The 22855-nt window shown below is 41.1% G+C and overlaps 1 protein-coding gene across 2 annotated transcripts in view; it reads right to left on the bottom strand.

Annotated features, from left to right (window-relative positions):
• Positions 1–22855, bottom strand: part of FHDC1 (FH2 domain containing 1) — a 66178-nt gene that overhangs the window by 12224 nt on the left and 31099 nt on the right. For both annotated transcript variants that reach the window (XM_073576377.1, XM_073576378.1), the window contains exons 3-6: positions 22443–22504; positions 20693–20795; positions 5313–5398; positions 3400–3500 (exon numbers count right to left, since the gene is read on the bottom strand). In XM_073576377.1, coding sequence (XP_073432478.1) covers positions 3400–3500; positions 5313–5398; positions 20693–20795; positions 22443–22504 — 352 coding nt within the window. The remainder of the gene's footprint in view (positions 1–3399; positions 3501–5312; positions 5399–20692; positions 20796–22442; positions 22505–22855) is intronic.

The raw sequence follows: 22855 nt of genomic DNA, 5'->3' as shown, positions 1-22855 counted from the left end.
CTTGGTTGGTTTGGTGAGGTCTCCGTAGAAATACTCTGAAAAGCCCCGCTATTGCTCATGACCTCAATATTTAATGTACCATAAGTTATATACATTTACTATATACATCTAAGTAGTTTGCATGTTTAAGTTAGTGTCAGTTTTTTCTACCCTCCCACATTACAATACACACACCCTAACAAAATGTGGGTCAGACCCGTAATATAGTCCAAAATTATCTCTTGCAATAGCAAATGCTACTCACCATAGTAATTAAGGTCCACATATGGGTGTGCTTTAACATCTGTAAATCTGCCTTAGTGTTAAAATAAGCACTAGTATGCTAAAAATTCCCCCCCGTATATAAACGTATATGTATGGCCGTGGTGTACACTGCGCGTTCCCTGCACAGACATGGAAGGAGGCGACTATCCAGGACCATGGTGAAAATGTGCAAAAACACAAAATTCATGAGGACAAGCTGATCATCTTATATGCATATTGGCCGCCCGATCCACCATTAAACAACTTCAGGGAAAATTGCCATCTGGTAAATATTCTCCATTAGTTCCAGAACATGAGCCGCTTCAAGATGTGTCTGGAACAGTTTGCATTTTTCTCCTGATTGATGGCCATTAATGGTGGAATTTGGGGAAATACCTGTTCAGCTGACCACTATTCTCATGTCTATGTTCACCTAAAGAGGAAAACCATCAGAAAAAAAATGACCCTTTTAAATAATTTTCTATAATATATATTATTTATATATTTTTTTTTTTTATTTTTTATTTTCCAAATTCTTTTTTTTCTACTTCACAATCTTCATATATAAAAAATAGAAATGTCACGATTTACACACTGGATACTAGGACAATTTAAGACTTTACATTTACATTAGCCACAGTGGTCAGGCTCTGACCCGTTCATTTGTATTGAAGTATCTAAGGAGCGTGTGCAAATGTAAGTGTGCAGGGACCTGGCATCACTTACTGTCACTGGTGGATCCTGTGTTATCAGCTGTGTATATATGGGTTAGGCCAAGTTCACACTTGCGTTTTGGCTGGTCTGCGTACTTCAATAAGCTCCGCCTACTTCCGCATGCGTCCTGCATTTACGTGCGGCCGCCGGGCACGTCAAAACGCTGCATGCGGACGCATCCGCATACAATACATGTCCCTACATACCCAATGTTAAAGATAGGTACGCAGGACGACACAGGATGCATGCGGAGCGTAAGGGAGAAAGTACGCAGCCCTACGCAGACCAGCCAAACGCAAGTGTGAACTTAGCCTTACTCATCATTGTAATCCTGCCTCTGTAATAAGGAACCTGCTGGAAACCTCCTAGAAGAACAGGAAGTTCCAGTCTAAAAAAGCCCCACAGGCCACTGTCATAAATGTAAGATTTATTTTTTTTTAATAATCATGTTCATTTTTTTAAAAAAACACTGTCAATCAGGTTTTTATGTTGCAATAAGTTGTTTTCTGACAAGACATCTCCTTTAAGTGACAAGCCCTTACACTTGCAGCCTTTTCTACTGAAGCAGCTGTATTCTAGGGAGACAAGAATAAGCTCAGCACAAAGTTATTGTCTAGGGAAAGCAGGTCCTATAGGAACCTGTGGCTTTTGTTTTGTATACAAGGTAGAACGATCTGTATACAAAGCAAATCGCACAATCTGGGGTTTGTCGACTGGTTTCCTTTACATATATTTTTAAATATTTCTTAACTATAAAGTAAAAAAAGAAATAGCCCATACTTTGTAAATCAAAATCCATATTCTCACTTAAATCTCAGACAGGAAAACTTTCAAAATGAGATATACAGCAGTTTAGTCATTAGATTTCAAAGTAAGTATATCAGCTTCATCAGTCCCAAGAGATCTACGTAATGACGCCTGCAGTTTGTATAGTGAACTCTGATTACACTTATGCTTTAAAAGAAAGCTAATTTTCCAAGCGCATGAACAATTCAGGCTGGGATGGGACGCCATACACATCATATGAATTATAGCGGGGCCCCAGTGTCTCCCATTAAAATAACTGTGTGCCCAGTCGACCATTTAGGTGCACAGGTCAGGGGAAGATCGCTGAGGAAATATCGCTAGCTTGGTTACAGGCAGAGGATAACTTGCCATTTCAGAAAAAGCGCTTTAATGATATCTGTGTAAAGGAGACGTGTAGCCTCCGACATTGTACATTCAGGTTCACAAACAGACAACCGTCCATCAGATCTCCGTCTGGTCTGTAATCATGGAAGGGATTCTCTTTCTTGCACCAATTTGAAGCAATTTAGTTAATCTTGCATGTAGTCGTGAACCAGACAGATTTTTTTTTTTATATATAGTAAGCCGCAGACAAGAAACCCCATACAGAATCTTCAGAAGTGTTGGAATGGTTTCTCTCTCATCACAAGCTAGTTAATGGACATTGTTTCCCGACAGAACTATACATGTAAAATAATTAAACGGATATAGCGCCATCGTATTCAGAATTGTTTTACAGACATAATCATAATCACAATCTACAGGGCGGGCCATTTATATGGATACACCTTCATAAAATGGGAATGGTTGGTGATATCAATTTCCTGTTTGTGGCACATTAGCATATGGGAGGGGGAAACTTTTCAAGATGGGTGGTGACCATGGTGGCCATTTTGAAGTTGGCCATTTTGGATCCAACTTTATTTTTTTCAATGGGAAGAGGGTCATGTGACACATCAAACTTATTGAGAATTTCACAAGAAAAACAATGTTGTGCTTGGTTTTAATGTAACTTTATTCTTTCATGAGTTATTTACAAGTTTATCTTTGTTTACAGCCATTGACATGTCACAGAGGTTAACACGTGAGGAGTGGATAGAAATTGTGTTGATGTCTGGTGAACGCAGGGTCATTGCAGCAGATTTCAATGCAAGGCAACCTTACCAAGAAAACGGTCACCATTCCCATCTTATTTAGGTGTATCTATATAAAATGGCCCACCCAAAAAAGTTTGCCTCATCACGGAACATAATGTTCTGTGTAAACTGAGGGTCCCGTTCCAATTTTTGTGTTGTCCATTTTGCAAATTCAGGCGCGCCGATCTGGGTCACCAACCATTCCCATTTTATTTAGGTGTATCCATATAAATGGCCCACCCTGTACTTTCTGTATCAGCCTATAACTTTGGAGAGTGGGAGGAAAACAGAAAACCTGGAGGAAACCCCAAACAAACATGGGGAGAACATACAAACTCCTGGGAGATATTATCCAAATACTAGAGAAATTTAAAAAACCTACACATGCCATAGCTCAGTGTGAATACCAGGGCAACAGAATCACCTCCCCCGGTATCGGCATAACTGTGCTGATTGTAGCTTTTAATACATAAAAGATGATGTAGAATGAAAGGAATATGAGGGGCTTCTGATCGCTCACCTTTTGTAGCTAATCGGATTATCATCATATCCTGATTCAGAGACGAGTAAGAGGGTGAAAATTCTCTTTTTAGCACCATGGCTTCTATTCTCAAGGAATAACTGGCAAAAAAAAAAAAACAACATCTTTGTTTAAGGCTTATTTGTGTTAAAGCTTTAGTTTTGCATAAAAATAGATTTGCATTACTAGCAAATATGGCAGCACAATGAGACATTACCACACAGGTATTTTACATAACAATCATTCTTAGTCACTTGGACAGGAGCCTCATATCTGTCTGGTGAAATGTTAATAGGAACTCCAACACTTTCTTCGTACTTTAGCTGATAAACACAAGTACAAGCATCTCAGGGCCTCTGGAAATGACAGTGTATCCATCAACAAGCCAAGCCAACCCTGACTGAGTCACAGACCAACGCCTTGTAGAGCCCAGAACACAAAGTAATATGGAAACTGATGCAAGAATGTTGATAACACAAGGTGTCAATCATAGACCTAAGCAGAGGACACATTGTTCTCAGTATTACAGAAAAATCATTATGGAAGACTTGGTAAATCTTCTACACTACCATAATAATCTTATGTAGACATACCTGGACTGTCAACACGTGTCATTTCTGTCTCAGGTCGAAACAAATGTATTCAAGTAAGAAATAATCCAACTATCTGATCTAGCCTGAACTGCGAGATCTTGCCCAATTTAAAGAAAGCTGGTCACCACCCCTGACATGTCAGTTTCAGAAAATAATTCCCCATGAAACACCAGTTCTAGAGCAGCTTTTCTTATGAGCCCAAATTTCGTGGCTCCTCTCCCATCACCTCCTGGAAATTTAGGAATAAATAACAGCTGGGAGCTACCAGGAAGGGGGCGTGTCCCTGCATCAAACACTGTCCAATCAGTGGAGTCTCTGCAGGGACACACCCAAATAACATAAGCGAATGACAATACCCAGTTGTCAATTTTTTCGGAATTTTCTAGCAGGATTAATACAGGGAAACTGCACAACATTCAGTGGTAAGAAAAGCTACTCAAGAATTGCTATTTTACAAGGAAGAGAGTTATTAAGACAATCTACTCAGGATTTGACATCTACTCTTAAAAGAGAACCTCTTGCTTGATTTTTAAATTTAAACTGGGCACCTCCTCCAATTGGTGATGCTCCATTGATTCTGCACCCCTCCATTCCAAAGTTATGATATCCAGGAATAAAAGGTGAAAGTTTTCCCAGGAACCACCTGGGCGCAAACCACAAAACTTCTGTGGGTGTAGCAGTCTTTTCATTGGCCAGCATCAGAGGAGAAATAGCACATGCCTATAGAGAAGATCTGTAGAATACGCCAAGATGGTTGAATTACATCTTTATTTATGGGGGGGCATAACTTTGGAACAGTGGGCCAAAAAAGATGAAAAACTGTTCCAGAATCAGTGGATCTGTGAAAATTGGAGGAGGTACTCTGCTTAAAATTTAAAAAAATCCAGTGAAACAACAACAAATTCCTGCAGGTTAGGCTAGATGAGAACTACTTTGTGTAATGGGCTTATTTTTGAGAAATCCTAACAAAATTGTCCCACTGCTGGGACCTCCAGTGACCAGCTGTATGCTGTGGGGGAACCTTAGAATAAGTGCTCATGTAGACTGCAGCGCCACCACAGCAAAAATATACTATTACACCTTATTATTGAGACGAATAGCCTGTCCATGTAATGGTTGTGACGAGTCCTCCCCAATTTTATTGTCTGGCTTGTAGATCATTGTCCTAAACAAGTGGACCCTCTAATAAACTCAATGCCTTCAAGAGTTTTTGCAAATCTAATTTCCAATGACAATACGAAATGAAATACAAGAGATAAATGACCCAGAAGCCACCACATTTACACCACCAGTCCTTATGACATTTTGGTTTTAACTTACTTTGGCACTTGAATCAGCATGTACATGAAGGAATCCGCCAGTGACAATTTTGTGATTTCACCATTGAAGGCTTTCAACTTCTTCACCTACAAAGAAACAAAATTTAGACAGATATTATTGAATGCACATCAATACAGGGAAATCAGACAGAATAAGCACAAACATAGGAGGTATCCAGACTAAAAGCTATCAATTCCAGGTGGTTTATTTTATTCCATCGAAACAGGATAGCTCAATTGTTCCCCACATGAAAAGACACTCCCTGATGGTACAGCACACTAAGCCGATAATAGTCCTTCAAAATCCCCCCCCCCCCACATAACTCCGAAATTGTTTAATTTTTATATAAAGACAACCCTGTAAGGTGATTTGTAATCCCATATGTAGCCAACACAGCATGTTAAGACAAGATAGGGTATAAAAGTAGAAACAAAATATATACACACATAATTGGACCTAATCCCTCACATGGTATACAAAAACACAATGGGCTGCAATAATAGGATTTGTGCACAGTGTATTATTAAAGAATTATCTATACAGGTATATGTCATATTTGACATGCAAATCTTTAACAAATCTAAGAACAAATTCAGATATACTGCACGCAACGTGCTAAATTAGAGAACAAAAAAAAAAAAAATAATAAGCAGAACAGGACCTTTCTGAAGGAAAAGTAAATGGCCGTTTCCTAGCAATAGAATAACATTGCAGGATTCTCGACAAAGAAAAATTAACTGCTATGGTATTTATTAGCATTATCAAAATTTTTTGAGGGCATTTACTGCTGCTAACGCTTTTTTGCAGTAATACAGCAACAGAGGTGATCACAAAGTATAATGTATGAAAAACAAATGCCACCTACGTCTCTCCCCTCTTAGCCACCACCAGGCTTGGACTGGCCCACAGGAGAACAGGCTTTATCCGAATACTCAACAAGCGAACATTTTTCTCATTTGTAAGGCAATAGCTGGCACGTTTAGTCTATGTTTAAACGTTGCGGCCGCGTTGCATTTTTTTTTGTTACAATTGTAAAGTCTCATTATCCCCTTAAGTTACGCCCTGGTTGTATATATTTCTGCTGTGTGTATATATCGAATATATTCATGTAATGTTATTGTACTGGTAGGGTGATTGTAGCACCCAGGTTTGGCCACAAGATGGGGGTACATTTTAGTGGTAGTGTAAATAGTTAAGATAGGAGGGGCATGGTGGATAAGGTAGTACGGACTTCCGTATAGAAGTCAGTTGGGACCAGGGCGCTCGTGCAGCTCACTTGGGCTAACTAGCCCTGGGCAACACCATGTCACAATGTTGCCGAAGATTATTGCCCAGCCATTTAGTGTTCTTGGCCAGAATTTCAACAGAGGGAGCAACAGCAACAGTGCTAGCGGTACAGTATTAGTGGGACTGCAGTTGCCGGCAAAGACTAAGCAGTATGGGCAGGTCTCTCAATATGTGGCAGCTTATTGTGTGGGCTGATGCCCTCAGGACCGGGGCGAAATGGCTGAGGGAGTCCCCTAACGAAGCAAGGCTGAACAGTGAGGACGCTGTAGGATCGAAAGGTGCGATCCCATCCCGGAAGCGAGCTTAGTAAGGGGAAAGAGAAGGAGTTGTATGTTGTGAAACCTGATGTTGATGCTGAAAAAATGCGACTATGCTGTGTACCAGAATCAGTAAAGTTACCAGTTTGAAAGTTGAACTGGACTCTGGCTCATTTTGTAGAAAACCGGACCATGAAGACCTCCAGAAACGGACAGAGGACCCATGACGGTGCTGGGGAAGAGGCCACAGTTATGCAGTGTATGTCATGGGAGTGCAGAGCGTGCTAATGCAAATGCTATCAGCCACGACTACCGCCCTGTACCTCCCTCACACTATCACAGCAAAAATGCTTGGTTTTGCCAGGATTTGCCAAATTCATGGCATGGCAAAAATGTTGCCGTTTCAACACGAATGCACCAGAAACAAAGCACTGCAGTCGCTCACAGGTGGAAAATTGGGAACTTATTTTCCTATGAACACTCACTTGCTAATTATGTACTCATCATTAGGCCAAGAGTAAGGTACCAAACAATCTTTATTTTACAGAATACCCAGCACTCAAGTACTTCTGGATCACTTACATTATCCAAAAACATAGAGGCAGTCATACAATAGCAAACCAATGCAAAATAAAAAAAAGTAAAAATAATTGCATATATTTTTATTGCTTTTAAATTCAAATTTGGTACAAGGAGCTGTCTCTGCTGTAAAGAAATGAAAGAGAGTGTTAAAACAAACTACCTGGACTTCCTGTTTCGGCGCCACCATGTGCAGACGCATGTGAGGGAGCTCCTGCTGACCGCCGCAAACACTCTGCATTTACACAGAGCCCTGACTCACAAAAGGTACTGGGATAATCGTGAGATCATCCGGGACCGTCCGCAACATGGATCGGTTTGTCACGAGAGGCGCAGGGAAGGAGCAGAGGGAGGAGGAGGTCGGAGGAGGCCTGCAGAGTGGGAGCACAGTAATGGCGACGGACACACAGGCACAAACAGGGCAAGCACATAAGGAAATAGAAGGAAATTTCAGCCAGGGGGAGACAGTGGAGGTAAGAGGCACATTGGAAACGCAGCTACATGCTCATGGCTCATTAAACTTTAAACAGCTAGCAAAAGAAATGGCATCATACCTTGCTGAAGACTTTAAGCAGGCAGTGGCTGACATGATCCAATCTACCACTAAAAAGCTGCAAAGCAAGATCACTCATCAGGAGCAGAAACTGCAGGAAGCAGAGCAGAGAATTTCTGAGGCGGAGGACAAAGTTATTCAGCTAGAAAAACAAGTCAGTGACTTAAAGAAACAAGTCTCCTACACTGTGGATAAACTAGAGGATCTGGAGAATAGGTCCCGCAGAAGCAATCTGAAAATGATAGGTCTCCCAGAGACAATAAGCACACAGCAGCTAAATGATATCCATGAGGTGGAATTGCCAAAAGCACTGGGACTGTCCTATAACTGCAGAGTGGAGCGTGCACACAGGATAGGCCCCCCAGAGAGGCCTCTGAGACGGCCCTGTGCACACGGTGCAGATTCTGTGCAGTTCTGCAGCAGAATTGGCCCTGCAGAACTGCACGTCATGTACAGTACCATTTAAGGCTATGTAAAACAAAAACGCTGTGCACATGATGCAGATTTTTCTGCGCAGATTTGGTGTGGAATAAAAGAAGCAGCATGTTGCTTCTTTTGTGCGGTTTTGCTGCAGTTTTCCACCTGCTCCATTATAGAAGTCTGCAGGTGAAAACTGCAGGGGAAATCTGCACTAAATCTGCACTAAAACTGCAGGTGAAACGCAGGTCATTTTACCTGCAGATTTAGCAAAATCTGCGCAGAAAATTCCACAGCAGAATCCGCACCGTGTGCACATAGCCTGAGAGGGGCAGGAATAAACAGAATAACAAGGAAGCTCAGAGACCACACCAGGCAGTGGCAAAGTACTTGAACTTTAAAGATAAGGAAGAAATACTCAGGGCTTATAAAGGAAAAAGGCGACCACTGATAATTCAGGGACATAAAGTCCTTTTATTTGGAGACTATTCAGCAGAGGTGACACGGAGAAGAAGGGCATTCAGCGAAGCATGCACTCTGTTGGTTAAACGCAACATCAGATTCCAGCTAAACTACCCTGCAACTCTGCGTTTTAGGACAAGAGATGGTGTGATGAGGTCATTTACAGATCCCAAGGAGGCCATGAAAATTATGTCCCAGCAGCAACCTTCATCTGACCAGCAATCACCTGATAACACCAACCCACAGAGAGGAGACAGGGGGAGATGCTGAGGACGAGAGGGGGAGACCCTATCCATATAGCCTGAGGTCAGATTTGCATTTGGAAGGAGATAATGAGAGACAATGGCTAAGGAACAAAGAACCCCAATGACAAGGGCGTTCAGGAAGAACCAAACAAGACAGAATACTAAATGATCTAATGAATCATAGAATCGTAGAGTTGGAAGGGACCTCCTGGGCCATCTGGTCCAACCCCCTGCTCAAAGCAGGATTCGCTAAATCATCCCAGTCAGATGTCTGTCCAGCCTCTGTTTGAGGACTTCCATTGAAGGAGAACTCACCACTTCTCATGGCAGCCTGTTCCACTCATTGATCACTCTAACTGTCAAAAAGTTTTTTCTAATATCTAATCTGTGTCTCCTCCCATTCAGTTTCATCCCATTGCTTCTAGTCTTTCCTTGTGCAAATGAGAATAAAGTTGATCCTTCTACAATGTGACAGCCCTTTAGATATTTGTAGACAGCTATTAAGTCTTCTCTCTGTCTTCTCTTTTGCAAACTAAACATTCCCAAATCCTGCAACCTTTCCTCATAAGACAGGGTTTGCAGACCGGTCACCATTCTGGTCGCTCTTTTCTGAACTTGCTCCAGTTTGTTGATGTCTTTTTTAAAATGTGGTGCCCAAAACTGGACACAATATTCCAGATGAGGTCTGACCAAAGAGGAGTAGAGGGAAATAATGACTTCACGTGATCTAGACTGTATGCTTCTGTTAATACATCCTAGAATTGCATTTGCCTTTTTTGCTGCTGCATCACACTGTTGACTCATATTCAGTCTGTGATCTATTAGTATACCCAAGTCTTTTTCACATGTGCTGTCACTTAGCCCTATTCCTCCCATTCTATATATGCTTTTTCCATTTTTATTGCCCAGATGTAGTACTTTGCATTTCTCCCTGTTAAAAACCATTCTGTTAATGCTTATGAGATCGTGTCAAGATATATCCTGGGGTCAGCATAAGTGAAAAGTATGATTGGAATACCTCACATGATAATATGAAGATGAAAGGGAGAAATTTTTGTGGTCCAGGTTGAGCTACAGAAAGACTACTTACACTCCCAATCACCTAAAATAGGAAGACGTACAGTAATAAGGGATATCCACATGGTGGTGTACAAAACTACAAAAAGACATATATAAAGTTGGGATAATGATGACCAGATGTGATGTATATACTAGGTAGAAGACAAGATCTTCATTGAATGTTGATGGGAGTATTTTGTGTTAAATTAAGAAATCTTCCAGGGGGAAAGTATCATACAAATGCTAGGTTCACATTGGGAGATATTGCTTGAGGGGATGAAGGGGGTGGGAGTAAAGTATTTTTATACCTCTCTGACATCAAAAAGGAGAGATGGAGAAGGACTTTAAGATAATATGGTTGTGAATATTAAGATGTTAGGAAATTGATATGATAAATTAAGGGAAATAGATGTTGATCTAAGATTTCAGAGTTTCAAGGTTACATGAGGGTCAGGGCTCAGATAGAGAATGGATATAAAATAGGTACAACATGATAAGTATGGGATAATAGGCGGGCGGGAAATTGTTTCTCTTTTGGTTTGGATAATTGCGGGAAAAAAGAGGAGTCAACAAAGAGGTTGTTATATGGAGAGAGAGGGTGAGATGAGAAGGGGGGGAAGGGAGGGAGGGAAGTTAAAGTTCATGAGCTCACTGCTATTTTACTAATTAATTTATTACTGACTGAGATAACATCGACTGGCAGTCCATACCTGAGTGGGAGAAGCTGCACACGTCCTCGCAGAATAAACCACTTTGCAATTAAAAACCGTTAGATTAATAACATGGAATATAAAAGGGTTGCGCTCACCACATAAAAGGATGACGATACTTCGATACCTGAAAAGATTGAAAGCAGACATAGCCTTGCTTCAGGAGACACACTTGGGTAAAGAAGACTTTTTCAGAATGAAGAAATTATGGGTGGAAGAAGTTTATGGCTCTAGCACGGAAGAGAGAAAAGCAGGAGTCCCAATACTGATACATAAAGCATTGGCACACAAAGTTCATCCGTAGAAATGGACCAGGAGGGTAGGGTAATCCGTTTGAAATTAGCGATAAATAATGAGAGTATTACCCTATACAATATATACGCCCCGAACATAAATCAAAATAAATTTTTTATGTCCTTACAGAACAAAATACTGGCTGATAGTGGTAACAACTTAATAATAGGAGGAGATTGTAATGAGGTGCTTAAGGAGGAAGAGGACAGAAAAGGGAGCTTAAAATTAAATCCAGGAGAAGGGAAGAGATATAGGGGGAAAAAAAGGTTATTTGGAAGATATGATATCGAATTGGCAGCCGAAAGATGCGTGGAGAACGTCACACCCTATGGATCGGGAATTTTCATATTACTCTCATGCACACAAGACATGGTCGAGAATAGACATGTTCTTTGTGTCAGATAAGATACTACACAAAATGTGTGATGTCAATATTGAGGACATGGTGATATCTGATCATAGTCCTATATCTCTAGACTTAGCTGACGCACATCAGAAAGGGACGGATTATCTATGGCGATTTCCAGGAAACATGACAAAAGAGCAAGATTTTGTGAAACGGATGCAATGTATAATGAGGAGCACAAACCTAACCCTAGATTATATTGGGAAACATCATGGCTTACATGCAGAGAATAAAAAAACGAATAAAAGAGCAGTACTTAGCAGCAAGCAGTGAAGTTAGGAGCACCCTATACAAAATATAAGAACTCACTACTGGATGAGGATAAAGAATTGGATGCGGGCCAATAATTTCTTTGAAGAATGGGCGGAAAAAAGAGAGCAATTATATAGAAATCACTGGGAGGTAGAATTAAATAGGTATGGTGACAAAGCAGGGAGAATACTGGCTCATTTGGCTAGGGGAAGATATGTGGGTACTTCTATAATGGCAATTAGAGATAAAAAAGGACAACGACTGTCTAATCCCAAAGATATAAACAGAGTGCTGGGCAAATTCTGTGCTAGGTTATACAAGGATGAGGATCATCAAGATGTGGCGGGGGAGACATGGCTGGGTAGAGTTTATATCCCTAAACTGACGGAGGAGGAATTACAGGATTTAAATGGCTGCATCACGGAGGAAGAAATTAGTACGGCAATAAAAGGACTGGGGGCCAATAAGGCTCCAGAGCCCGATGGATTTAATGGTTCATTTTATAAGGTGCTGAGTGAGAAAATAGTTCCCATGCTTGAAGATTTATATAATCACATTTTGCAGGGGGAAGATATGTCAGAAGGGATGAATATGGCCTACATAAAGCTTCTCCCGAAGGGAGGGAAAGATTTGGAAGACCCTTCGGTATATAGACCGATATCATTAATAAATCAAGATGTTAAACTTCTCTGAAAAATAATGGCAGACAGGCTGGCTAGGATACTGCCTAGACTGATATCAAAGCAACAAACAGGTTTTGTGAAGGGAAGATTAGCCGTTACTAATATAAGGAAAGCCATGTTATTGCTAGACAAGATTAGAGGGAAGCATGTGGATAAGGGAGAGGATCCAGCTATGGTCACACTGGACGCAGAAAAAGCGTTCGATAATGTGAAGTGGCCATGGATGGGTCAAGTGTTGGATAAAATAAATCTGGTAGGTCCATTTAGACAATTTTTGGCGGTACTATATCAGAATCCAAAAGCAAGGGTATACACGCCGGGGTTTCTCTCAGATGCCTTTGAGCTGAAAAAGGGAACGAGGCAGGGGTTCCCGCTGTCCCCCTTAGCGTTTAATTTGGCGATAGAACCTATGTCGAGATATTTAAGTGATTGCAGTTCCTACAAAGGGATAAAGGTGGGAAATGAGACAGTCAATAATGACCTATTTGCAGATGACATAATTCTGTTCATGAACAACCCAGAGGAAGATCTCCCTTATGTTGCTCCTTGAAAATTGAAAAGTTTGGAAAATTCTCAGGCTTTCATTTAAATAAGTCTAAATGTGAGATTCTGTTTATGAGGAGTGAGGTAAAACGTGGCCAGGAGAGTAATATAATGGGTATCCCGAAAGCGACAACATCTGTAAAGTACTTGGGAATTTATTTGGGGAGAACGCCGAAACAGATTTATGATCTCAATTATAAGCCTATCATAGACAAAATAGAGGAGTTGGAGAGGTGGGGAAATCTACCCCTCTCGCTGCTGGGTCGCTGCCACCTAATCAAGATGACAAGCTTTGCGAGATTACTGTACCCAATGCAAACTATCCCAATGTTAATTTGTCACACAGATGTTCTCAGATTAAACAGGGCCTTTTCTAAATTCATCTGGAGGGGTAAAAGAGTGAGATTGGCTATAAGAACTCTAATGCACACAAAGGAGGGAGGGGGGAGTGGGATTGCCAAATATTAGGGGATATAATTTATCGTGTTTAATGAGGAATGCAATAGACTGGATTAAAAAAACGGGGCGATATACTGACTACAAATTGGAAACGGAATTTTGTGGTTTGTGGGACCTGACGGCACTGCTACATACGCCGCTGTCACATATACCGCCAAACATTAAATATTCGGTAATATGTAAAGATACCATTGCTACATGGAAGGCAGTATGGAAAAAAAAAAAAAAAAATGTCGTGGAGAGTGTCGAAACACCTGAATCCTTGGGCATTTCCTGCCTTTAGATTAGGAAGAGAAAATAAATTATACACAGATTGGTTGGGGAAAGGTATACAGACGTTAGGGGACTTACTACATCTACAAGAAGGTCGCTGGTTGACGGGATTGGAAGTGATAAAGAAATTTGAGCTGCTGAGATTTCATTTGATGTTATATAGTCAATTAAAGCATTATGTATTAGACCTCCTTCAGGATGTGAGGAAGGAAATCGATTTAGAAATATGGGAGGACTTGGTGACCAAAGACATTGGAGAAATATCTATCACCACAATATATGGGATGCTGAGGGACATATTGCGCCCTTCAGGGAAGGGCAAAATATTTCACAAATGGGAAAAACATATACATGATGAACAACTTGAGCACAAGATTCTGCGGGGCTGGGAATTGGTAAGAAAGCATATCATCAATGAACAATGGAGAGATAGTCAGTTCAGAATAATGCATAAAACAATATGTGGCTTCAATACAATATACCGCCGACTCCGCAGATTCCTGATAGGCAGACAAGTTGACCAAAATGTACAATGCCCAAAACAGACACAGAACATGGATTGTCATCATGTCCCAGGACACAAGAACTCTGGTTAAAAGTCCAGGATATTTATCTGAAGATATGTGGGATATGGGTAGAAGTGGATCCATTGTGCTGGCTGTTTCACTTTACGAAGGGTAAAACAAGAGGGGGACGGCTACATGACTTGTTTCACACCATTGCAATAGTGACAAAACGTCTAATTCTGCAACACTGGCTAGCTACGGTAAACCACTCCCAGGGATAAAAGAGATCAAGGAAGGTTTAACATCGGTCTTATTTTTGGAAGAAAGAGAAACAGAAAGAAATAAAGATAAAATGACGAAAAAATTTTTAAAAAAATGGATAGAGTGTTTTTAGAAATGTAATTGACCACCAGTGAAATTCGAGACTTAATGAGCGCCTTTGTGGATTCGGATTGGTATCTATTAGAGGATTTGAGTGGTAATCTGGGTAAACTGAAATGTGTTATATGAGCTATATGGAGGATAAAGGGGCCTTTACACATAGCGATATCGCTAAAGCGTCACCGATTTTGTGACGCAGCAGCGATATCGCTATGTGTGATACTTACCTACGACCGGCTCCCCCACTGTCGCTGATCGCGCGAGATCGTCCACGTCCATTTCTCGTCGGGCGCTTCCTGCTGGCGCCGACGAGCGACGCGTGGACGCGGGCGGGAGGACGTCAGGATCGCCGCGTCTGAAAGGTAAGTAACGACCGCTGCTGCGTCACTACATCGCTGTGAGATCTGCCTTTGTGGCAGCTCACTAGCGACCATTTAGCGATGCACCAGCGATCCTGACCGGGTTGTATTGTTGTCGGGATCGCTGGTGCATCGCTAAATGTAAAGGGGCCTTAAGGTGGAGCTGGAGATAAGGTGTCTGATTTCAGTCAATGTAATCTATGAAAATGTGTACGCAAGGGGGTTTGATAATTTTATATTTGTTACGTTTATTTTTGCTTCTATTCAGGCTTAGGTGATAAGCATGTTTAAATATGTTCTTTGTAACAATTCAATGCAACGTTTACAACTTGTAATATGCAACTTCATTACAAAATCAATAAAAATGATGTTTCAAAAAAAAAAAAAAAAAAAAATACCTAGTATATTTTTTCTCTAACAAAATATTTTTGATAACTAGTTGCATGTGGTCTACAAGTAGAAAGATGGGATATGTTCACACAGCTTTGTGTTCTACATAGGGAGCAGCCAGTAAGGTTGCATAAAGCTAACCCCTAAAGTAGACTCATAAATGCGCATAGAATACAGCTGCAAATTAAACCACATTGTAATTTAATGCGCATTTAATAAAATATGCAGACCACTTTAACAATTCTTTTAAGATAGACAGACTATAAATGTCTTTAAATATTTATAGGTTTTTCAAAGAAAAGCTATGAAAATGAATAGTGGGATGTGTTCATAATTCACGCTCATATTAGAAGCTTGCTGAATCATTTGGCATCAGGGGGCAGGCGGATGCAGGCAGCGCTGTGTGCAGCGATGAAACACGCTTGTCAGGGCAGCGATAACAGATGAAGCTGCGGGGCAAGGCTGCTGCCTCACGTATAACAAAGCAATATAGCAGCCTTTGTAGGAAGGGATTACCACTGCAGATCGAAGATCCCACAGAAAGGCTTCTGCTCATCTCACTTCCCTCATTAACAGTAATACCAAGTATTATTTTAGGTGTAACCGCATTACACCGAGCCTAGATCATGGCTAAAGTCAACCCCTACTACAGTTTCCCTCTTCTCTAAAAGGAATATATTATTCACTGTTTTTTTTCTTTTCTTTTTTACTTATTAGAGGCAAGCACATTTCTTTTATTTGTTTCTTATCTAATCTGCTCTAGATACTGATTGCAGATTTTCATTCTATGGGCCCCGTCACACATAGCAACTCACCAGCGATCCCAACAACGATATCAACTTGTCAGGATCGCTGGCGAGTTGCTACATGATCGCTGGTGAGCTGTCAGACAGCTTCACTAGCGATCAGCACCAGCAACGCCGAGCGCGCGGCGTCGCTGTGTACTTTAGTTTCCAGCGCGCTGATGTAGGGAGCTGGTAACTAAGGTGCACATCAGGTTTCTAAGGGGCGTGCGTCTCTTAGAAACCCGATGTGTACCTTGGTTACCAGCTCCCTGCATCAGCGCGCTGGAAACTAAGGTACGCATCGTCTTTCTAAGCACCGCCCGGTGCTTAGAAACCCTGCGTTTACCTTAGTTACCAGCGCGCTGATCGCTGGTCTCCCGCCTGTCACACGCAGCGATGCGTGCTGGCCAGTGGGAGACCAGCGACCAAAAAAAAATGTCCAGGGCTTGCCATCAATGATCAGCGATACCAGCAGGGGGCCGGTCGCTGGTGAGATCGCTATGTGTGACGAGGCCATATTTTCTGTACAGGATTATGGGAGACAGTGTCTTGTCCGAGCGTCAGTTAGCAGTCAGACATATGCTTTAGAGCAGCCAACTAGACATTGGAAATAATAGAAAGGAGATGTTTATTCACTTCTATGGGAGTGTGTTGTGGGCATGTTCTGTGATCTGTCGCTGAAAAGGAAGGGGGAGAAGGCGAGTTGTAACCATCACCTATTGTGAATGGTGGATCCTGTGGTGTAACCTTTTTCTGATAATGAGAAATCTGAAGAGTCATCATCTCTGGAACTGTCAGGTTATTTGTCCCAGTGGCCAAAATGAAAATAGTAAAGATCACAAAGTTCTGTGTAATTTTCTGATGACATATTCTCTTTCCATTTAGAACACAGACCAGTGAGTGCATACGAGTGTGAAGTTAAAGGGATTGTACTGTCAAAAAGATATTGATGACCAATCCTAAGGATAAATTATTAATATCAGATCGGTGTGGTCAGGCACCCAGTGCACACACACCAATCGGTTAGCCTTTCCATGTGACGCACATTGAACAGAGTTGTATTTCACAAGTCCATTCAATGTGTAGTAGCCGCTGCCGGGTACTGTAGGTCGGCTTTTATTCCCTTGATTTCTCTTGGAATTGTCACAAATTACACAACCAAGCGATATGCCGATTTGGCTCCCACTGGCCTTGCTTTATTATTACATATCTGTTCTGCATCTATGGGTGTCTGCAGACGCTGCGGAATCCGCTGCGGATTAATCCACACGGATTTTGCAAAAACCGCAGATAAACCGCAGGTCAAAAGACCTGCGGATTATCTGCGGATTAACTGCGGTTTTGCCTGCGGTTTGGTCCTGCGGATTCACCATCTCCACAATGGTGAAGATAGGAACCCGCTGCGGATTCCGCAGAAAGAATTGACATGTCACTTCTTTCTGCGGTTTCAAAACCGCAGCAAATCCGCGCGGATTTTTCCGCAACGTCTACACAGCGTTTTGTTACCATTCATTTGAATGGTACTGTACACCGCAGCTAAAACTGCTGTGGGTCCGCAGCAGCCAAAACCGCTGCGGAAACGCAGCGGAATCCGCAGCGTGTGCACACACCCTATGTGGGAAACCGCAAATCACAGCTGTTATAGTTTATCTGTGGTAGGAAAATCTGATAAAATACGTTAGTGACAGCAGCCAGTTAGCAGCTGCTGGGGGCACAAAAAGAAAGTCCCATTCTTTGTCTTATTTATTAACCAGAACTATTGTGTACCACCAAGATCAGGTAAGATCCCTCTGTGGTACAGTCCTGCTCCAGAACATCATTACTTGGCCTAGGCGTTGTGCACCATTCTGCTGGTATCTGGAGCGCACAGAGACAGTAGGAAATCACAGATGTAAGGCTTTGACCTATTGCAGAGATTTTTATGGATTTTAAAGCTTTCCGATATACAATAAATAACTTGTCTCATCCAGCTCCCTTGGAGAGATCCTATGTTCTCTATGATAGAGAGTGCCACTGTCAGAAGTCTCTGGTGCTGGCTTACCTCACTGACAACAAAAAGGATAGTCAATCTAAAATGAGACTTCCCAGATCCTTACACATCATCTATTGGGGGAGAGTCAGGAGACCCTTATGCACATCAGGCTAGCAACTGAGCCCCATGATAATCAGCAGGTTAAGGCCCCGTCTCACATAGCGAGATCGCTGAAGCGTCACCGATTTTGTGACGCAACAGCGACCTCGCCAGCGATCTCGTTACCTGTGACACTTAGCAGCGACCAGGCACCCGCTGGATATCGCTGATCGTGATCAAATGTCCTGGGCCATTCTTTGATTGCTGGTGTCCCGCTGGCCAGCGCGCATCGCCGTGTTTGACACTGATAAGCGACCTCATTAGCGACTCAGAAATCATAGACGCAGGTGGGAGTCGTCAGAATAGTTGCTGTGTGACAAGGTCCTAAGGAACGGCGAGGTCGTTATACGGATCGCTGGATCATTGCTGCGTCGTTGGGTAAATCTGACTGTTTGACAGCTTAATAGCGACCATTTAGCGACGCACCAGCGATCACTGCCAGGTCGTATCGTTGTCGGGATCGCTGGTGCGTCGCTAAGTGTAGCAGAAACCCTTAGGCTCACATTTGTCGGATGTGTGCGGGGGTCCTCAATTAGTCAACATCCCGAACGAGAGCAAACATGTATCCAAGTTTTGACATCATACTCTGCAGTATTGTAACCCTCATGTCACACTTTGATACACGGTCTGTAAACACACTATGTAATAGCAGCAAAGGTTAGCCCTTTATTTTAATGATTAGCTTTGGTGTCGCTGACAGAAATTATCTAGTCCCAGCAGGAAGGGTGTCAGCAGCTAATGGAAACCCTGGCAGTGGAATATTGTGACATCACAGGATATGATTTTTCCAACTTAAATATTCATTTTATGTTAGGTCACGCTTTAAACAAAGCACTGGGGGGTGAAAATGGGGTCCTGTACATCAGGAGGAAAACAGCAAAGTACTGTTGAGAGGACTAGATCACAAAAAACGTCCCTAGGAAAGGTTCTAAAGGGTAACAGTGTTCCTCCAATTTGTGCATCATTCTGAATAGGAAATTATGTTCAAAAAATTGTCGTTATTGAAAGTTAACTAAGTGGATAAAAGCCTGAATAATACATGTGTTCCCCATCGCCTTCTGTAATCGTATATACAGTTCCCAAGTTCACAGAATAATAGCCAAGTGTGCTGGACGCGTCAATCAATGGAAAAAGTGATGTCACTAATGCGATCACTAAGTCTTTATCACCATTACCTTCTGTGCAGGAGAAGCAGTAACCCTTTACATGTCACCCATTATACTGCTGTAGCTTCAAAGCCACCAGTCACATCAATGGCAGACGGAAGAGGAGCACAAGAAAGGCTTAATGGGAACCTGTCACTACGAAAAAGCAGTCCGATCCGCAGGCACCACGTTATAGAGCAGGGAAAGCAGATGACATTGATATATATGGGTTTGTGAGAAAAAAATGCAGTATAACTTGTACAGCTTTCTTTGTAAAAGTGGAAATACAGAGACACTTGTCACTCACTGGTCGCACCGCCTGCTGGACCCAAAATCCAAGAAACGGCAGAGGATTCAATTAAAAAACACAGGTTATACTGAGTCTTCTCACAAAACTAGATATCTAATAACCTATATACAAAACAGAACCAGTCATACAATACTAATAAATGAAAAACTTGTCTAAATAATACATAGAAAAACAAATGATACAAGGAAGAGAAGTCACGAAGAGTAAAAAGACAGTGTCGCCAACTTATAAGGGAACCGGTTACAGCTCATGAACAAAAATAATGAAAATGGAAATACAGCTCATAAGATGGTTATGGTGCAGAGTAGATCATTGTGGCATAAGATAAATACATATTATGTAAACCATTATATCTCCATAAATATAACCATTATGAATCATAGAAAAATGTAAAAGAAAAAAAACTGCAATACAACAATGGAGTATTCATATAAAGTGCATACTGCATAAAATTGTTCAGTATTTTTTGTTTGTGAGCTGTAACCGGTTCCCTTATAAGTTGGCGACAGACTGTCTTTTTACTCTTCGTGACTTCTCTTCCTTGTATCATTTGTTTTTCTATGTATTATTTAGTCAAGTTTTTCATTTATTAGTATTGTGTGACTGGTTCTGTTTTGTATATATTATCAGTATTTTTTATTCTATGTATTCTTTCAAAAAGTTTTTGCACTATTGTTATAGTATTGTGTGAATTGTTCTGATTTTTATATCAGTTATTGCCCAATTGTGAACCTGGTTTACCTGAAGGAACATCTCGGTTTACTATATATCAATCTACTCCGCTCCTCTTGCTCTATAACATGGCTACTGCAGATTGGATGGCATTTTCATGGTGACAGGTTCTCTTTATCATGACTATAGATTTTCAATGTACTGTACATGGATACGTCATACCTCTTCAGCCTCTGGAGACAACTTTAGAAGTTCCTGAAGGGCTTCGGAGTCATACAAATCACACTTTCCCTTTCGGATATCTTCAATAATATGTTCAGCAGACCTATTCGCAAGTAAAAAAATATTTACATAAACCATATAATATATCTCTCTGCATGCATACATGAATTTATCTACCCATTCATCACGGTGTTTAGCAGCCTTCAGAGGTGGGTGCAAAAATAATCCTCCCAGAAATAAGGCTATGTTCATACGTTGCGTTTTTTTCTGCAGGCAAAACATACTCTCTTCGCAGTAAAGAAACGGCTTGCAAAAAGCAGGTTTTGCTGTGTTTTTGGCGTCTCTTATGCATGCTGATAACGTTTAGTGCCCCCTCCCCAAAAAAGCATGATGCAACTTCCTTTAGGTTTTTGCACCATAAAAGGCACCAAAACCATATACCTGCGGTTTTTGCTGCCTTTTTGTACTTACTGCTTTCTATGGGTGAAAAAAACACTGAAAGAAGTGACATGCTGCAGTTATCCAAAACAGGGGAAAAACAAAAAAAACGAAACGTGTGCATGACATTTCTGAAGTCTCATAGCTTTTGCTGGTATTGTAAAACGCAGCTTAAAAATCAGCATCAAAAAACGCAATGTGTGAACATGATCTAAAGGCGATCAAACAAAAACAAAATGGGAGAGGCAACACTCTGAAGGTCCCAATATAAGAAAGTGAATTTACTAATTCTGCAATATTCTAGATGTCATTGCGTGCTTTATCTAGCATTGTTTATTTGATATAGGCTGCATTGAGACAGAGGAAATGTTGCATATTTGGTGAATAAATTCACTTTCTTTCATTGGATCCTCCAGAGTGCTGCCTCCATCTCCATTATACAGCTCTGGCAAAAAATTAAGAGACCACTTTCAAATGTTCAGTTTGTCTGATTTTTCTCATTTTAGGTATATTTCTGAGTAAAATGTAAATTGTCCTTTTAGTCTATAAACTTCTGACATGTCTCTGAATTTCACAGCAATAAACTTTGTATTTTTTTTCTGACAAAGAAAAATGGTCAAAATTAAAAGAAAAAAAAAAAACCCCAGTGCTTTCAGACCTCAAACAATGCAAAGAAAACCAGTTCATACTCATTTAGAAACAACAATACTAACGTTTTAACTCAGGAAGAGTTCAGAAATCAATATTTTGTGGAATAACCATGATTTTTAATCACAGCTTTCATGCGTCTTGGCATGCTTGCCACCAGTCCTTCACACTGCTTCTGGCTAAAAAATGTAAGCAGTTCTTTGTTTGATGGCTTGTGACTATCCATCATCCTCTTGATTACATTCCAGAGGTTTTCAGTGGGGTTCAGGTCTGGAGAATGGGCTGCCCATGATACAGTTCTGATGTGGTGGTCTCATAATTTTTGCCAGAGCTGTATGTAAATTAGATAGATGTGATATGATAGTTTTGGAAACCACAGATCTAGTGTTAGATGTTTTATGATACAACCTTGGTATAATTGATCCCCCTCGGCATTTTAGCATGGGGTGCCAATACATGCTGAGGAATGTTATATACAAGGCATTTTTATGACCACTTGTCACACGTTTTTACAACAGCTTTTTTTTTTTTTTTCTTCTTTAAATGATCTTTTTTATGGTGCTTCCTTTTACCGGATATCAGAAAACGAACAATTAGAAGCCATTATGAATAAAATTTAAAATACCGGTAGTTTCGTATGTGCACAAACTATGGCAGAACTCACTTTTTAAATTGTTTCAGAAATATCCCAATATTCATGCTTCGCTTGGAATCCAGCAGAGAAACCTAGAAAAACAGAAAGCAAAGTTTATTTGTAGAAATGAACATCCACAATATCCATCTTACATTGGGTGGATGTGCACATTGCGGCACGGTGTGTGAGACGCATTTGTTATTTATAACTTGGCAGCAGACCGTCCTGTAACAGAAGATTTCCCCTTCCATGATAAACCAGTAATGAACAGAGACCTTTCTTCTATTGAGTTTTAGCCACCAGACACCTTTACTTAAAAACACCCATTTCTTAAAAGAACATGAAGCATTAATCTCCGATCCAATCACCAGAATAATGGGGGACTAGACTTCCCAGGTCTCAATGAAACTGGGCATGCAACCCGCTACTCTATGGCAGGGTCA

Source organism: Dendrobates tinctorius, unplaced genomic scaffold (genome assembly GCF_039654945.1).
Source record: "Dendrobates tinctorius isolate UK_male_01 unplaced genomic scaffold, ASM3965494v1 ptg000008l, whole genome shotgun sequence".
NCBI classification, from domain to species: Eukaryota; Metazoa; Chordata; class Amphibia; order Anura; family Dendrobatidae; genus Dendrobates; species Dendrobates tinctorius.
The sequence above is the reverse complement of the archived record's forward strand: the minus strand, read 5'-3'. Positions and strand labels throughout refer to the sequence as shown.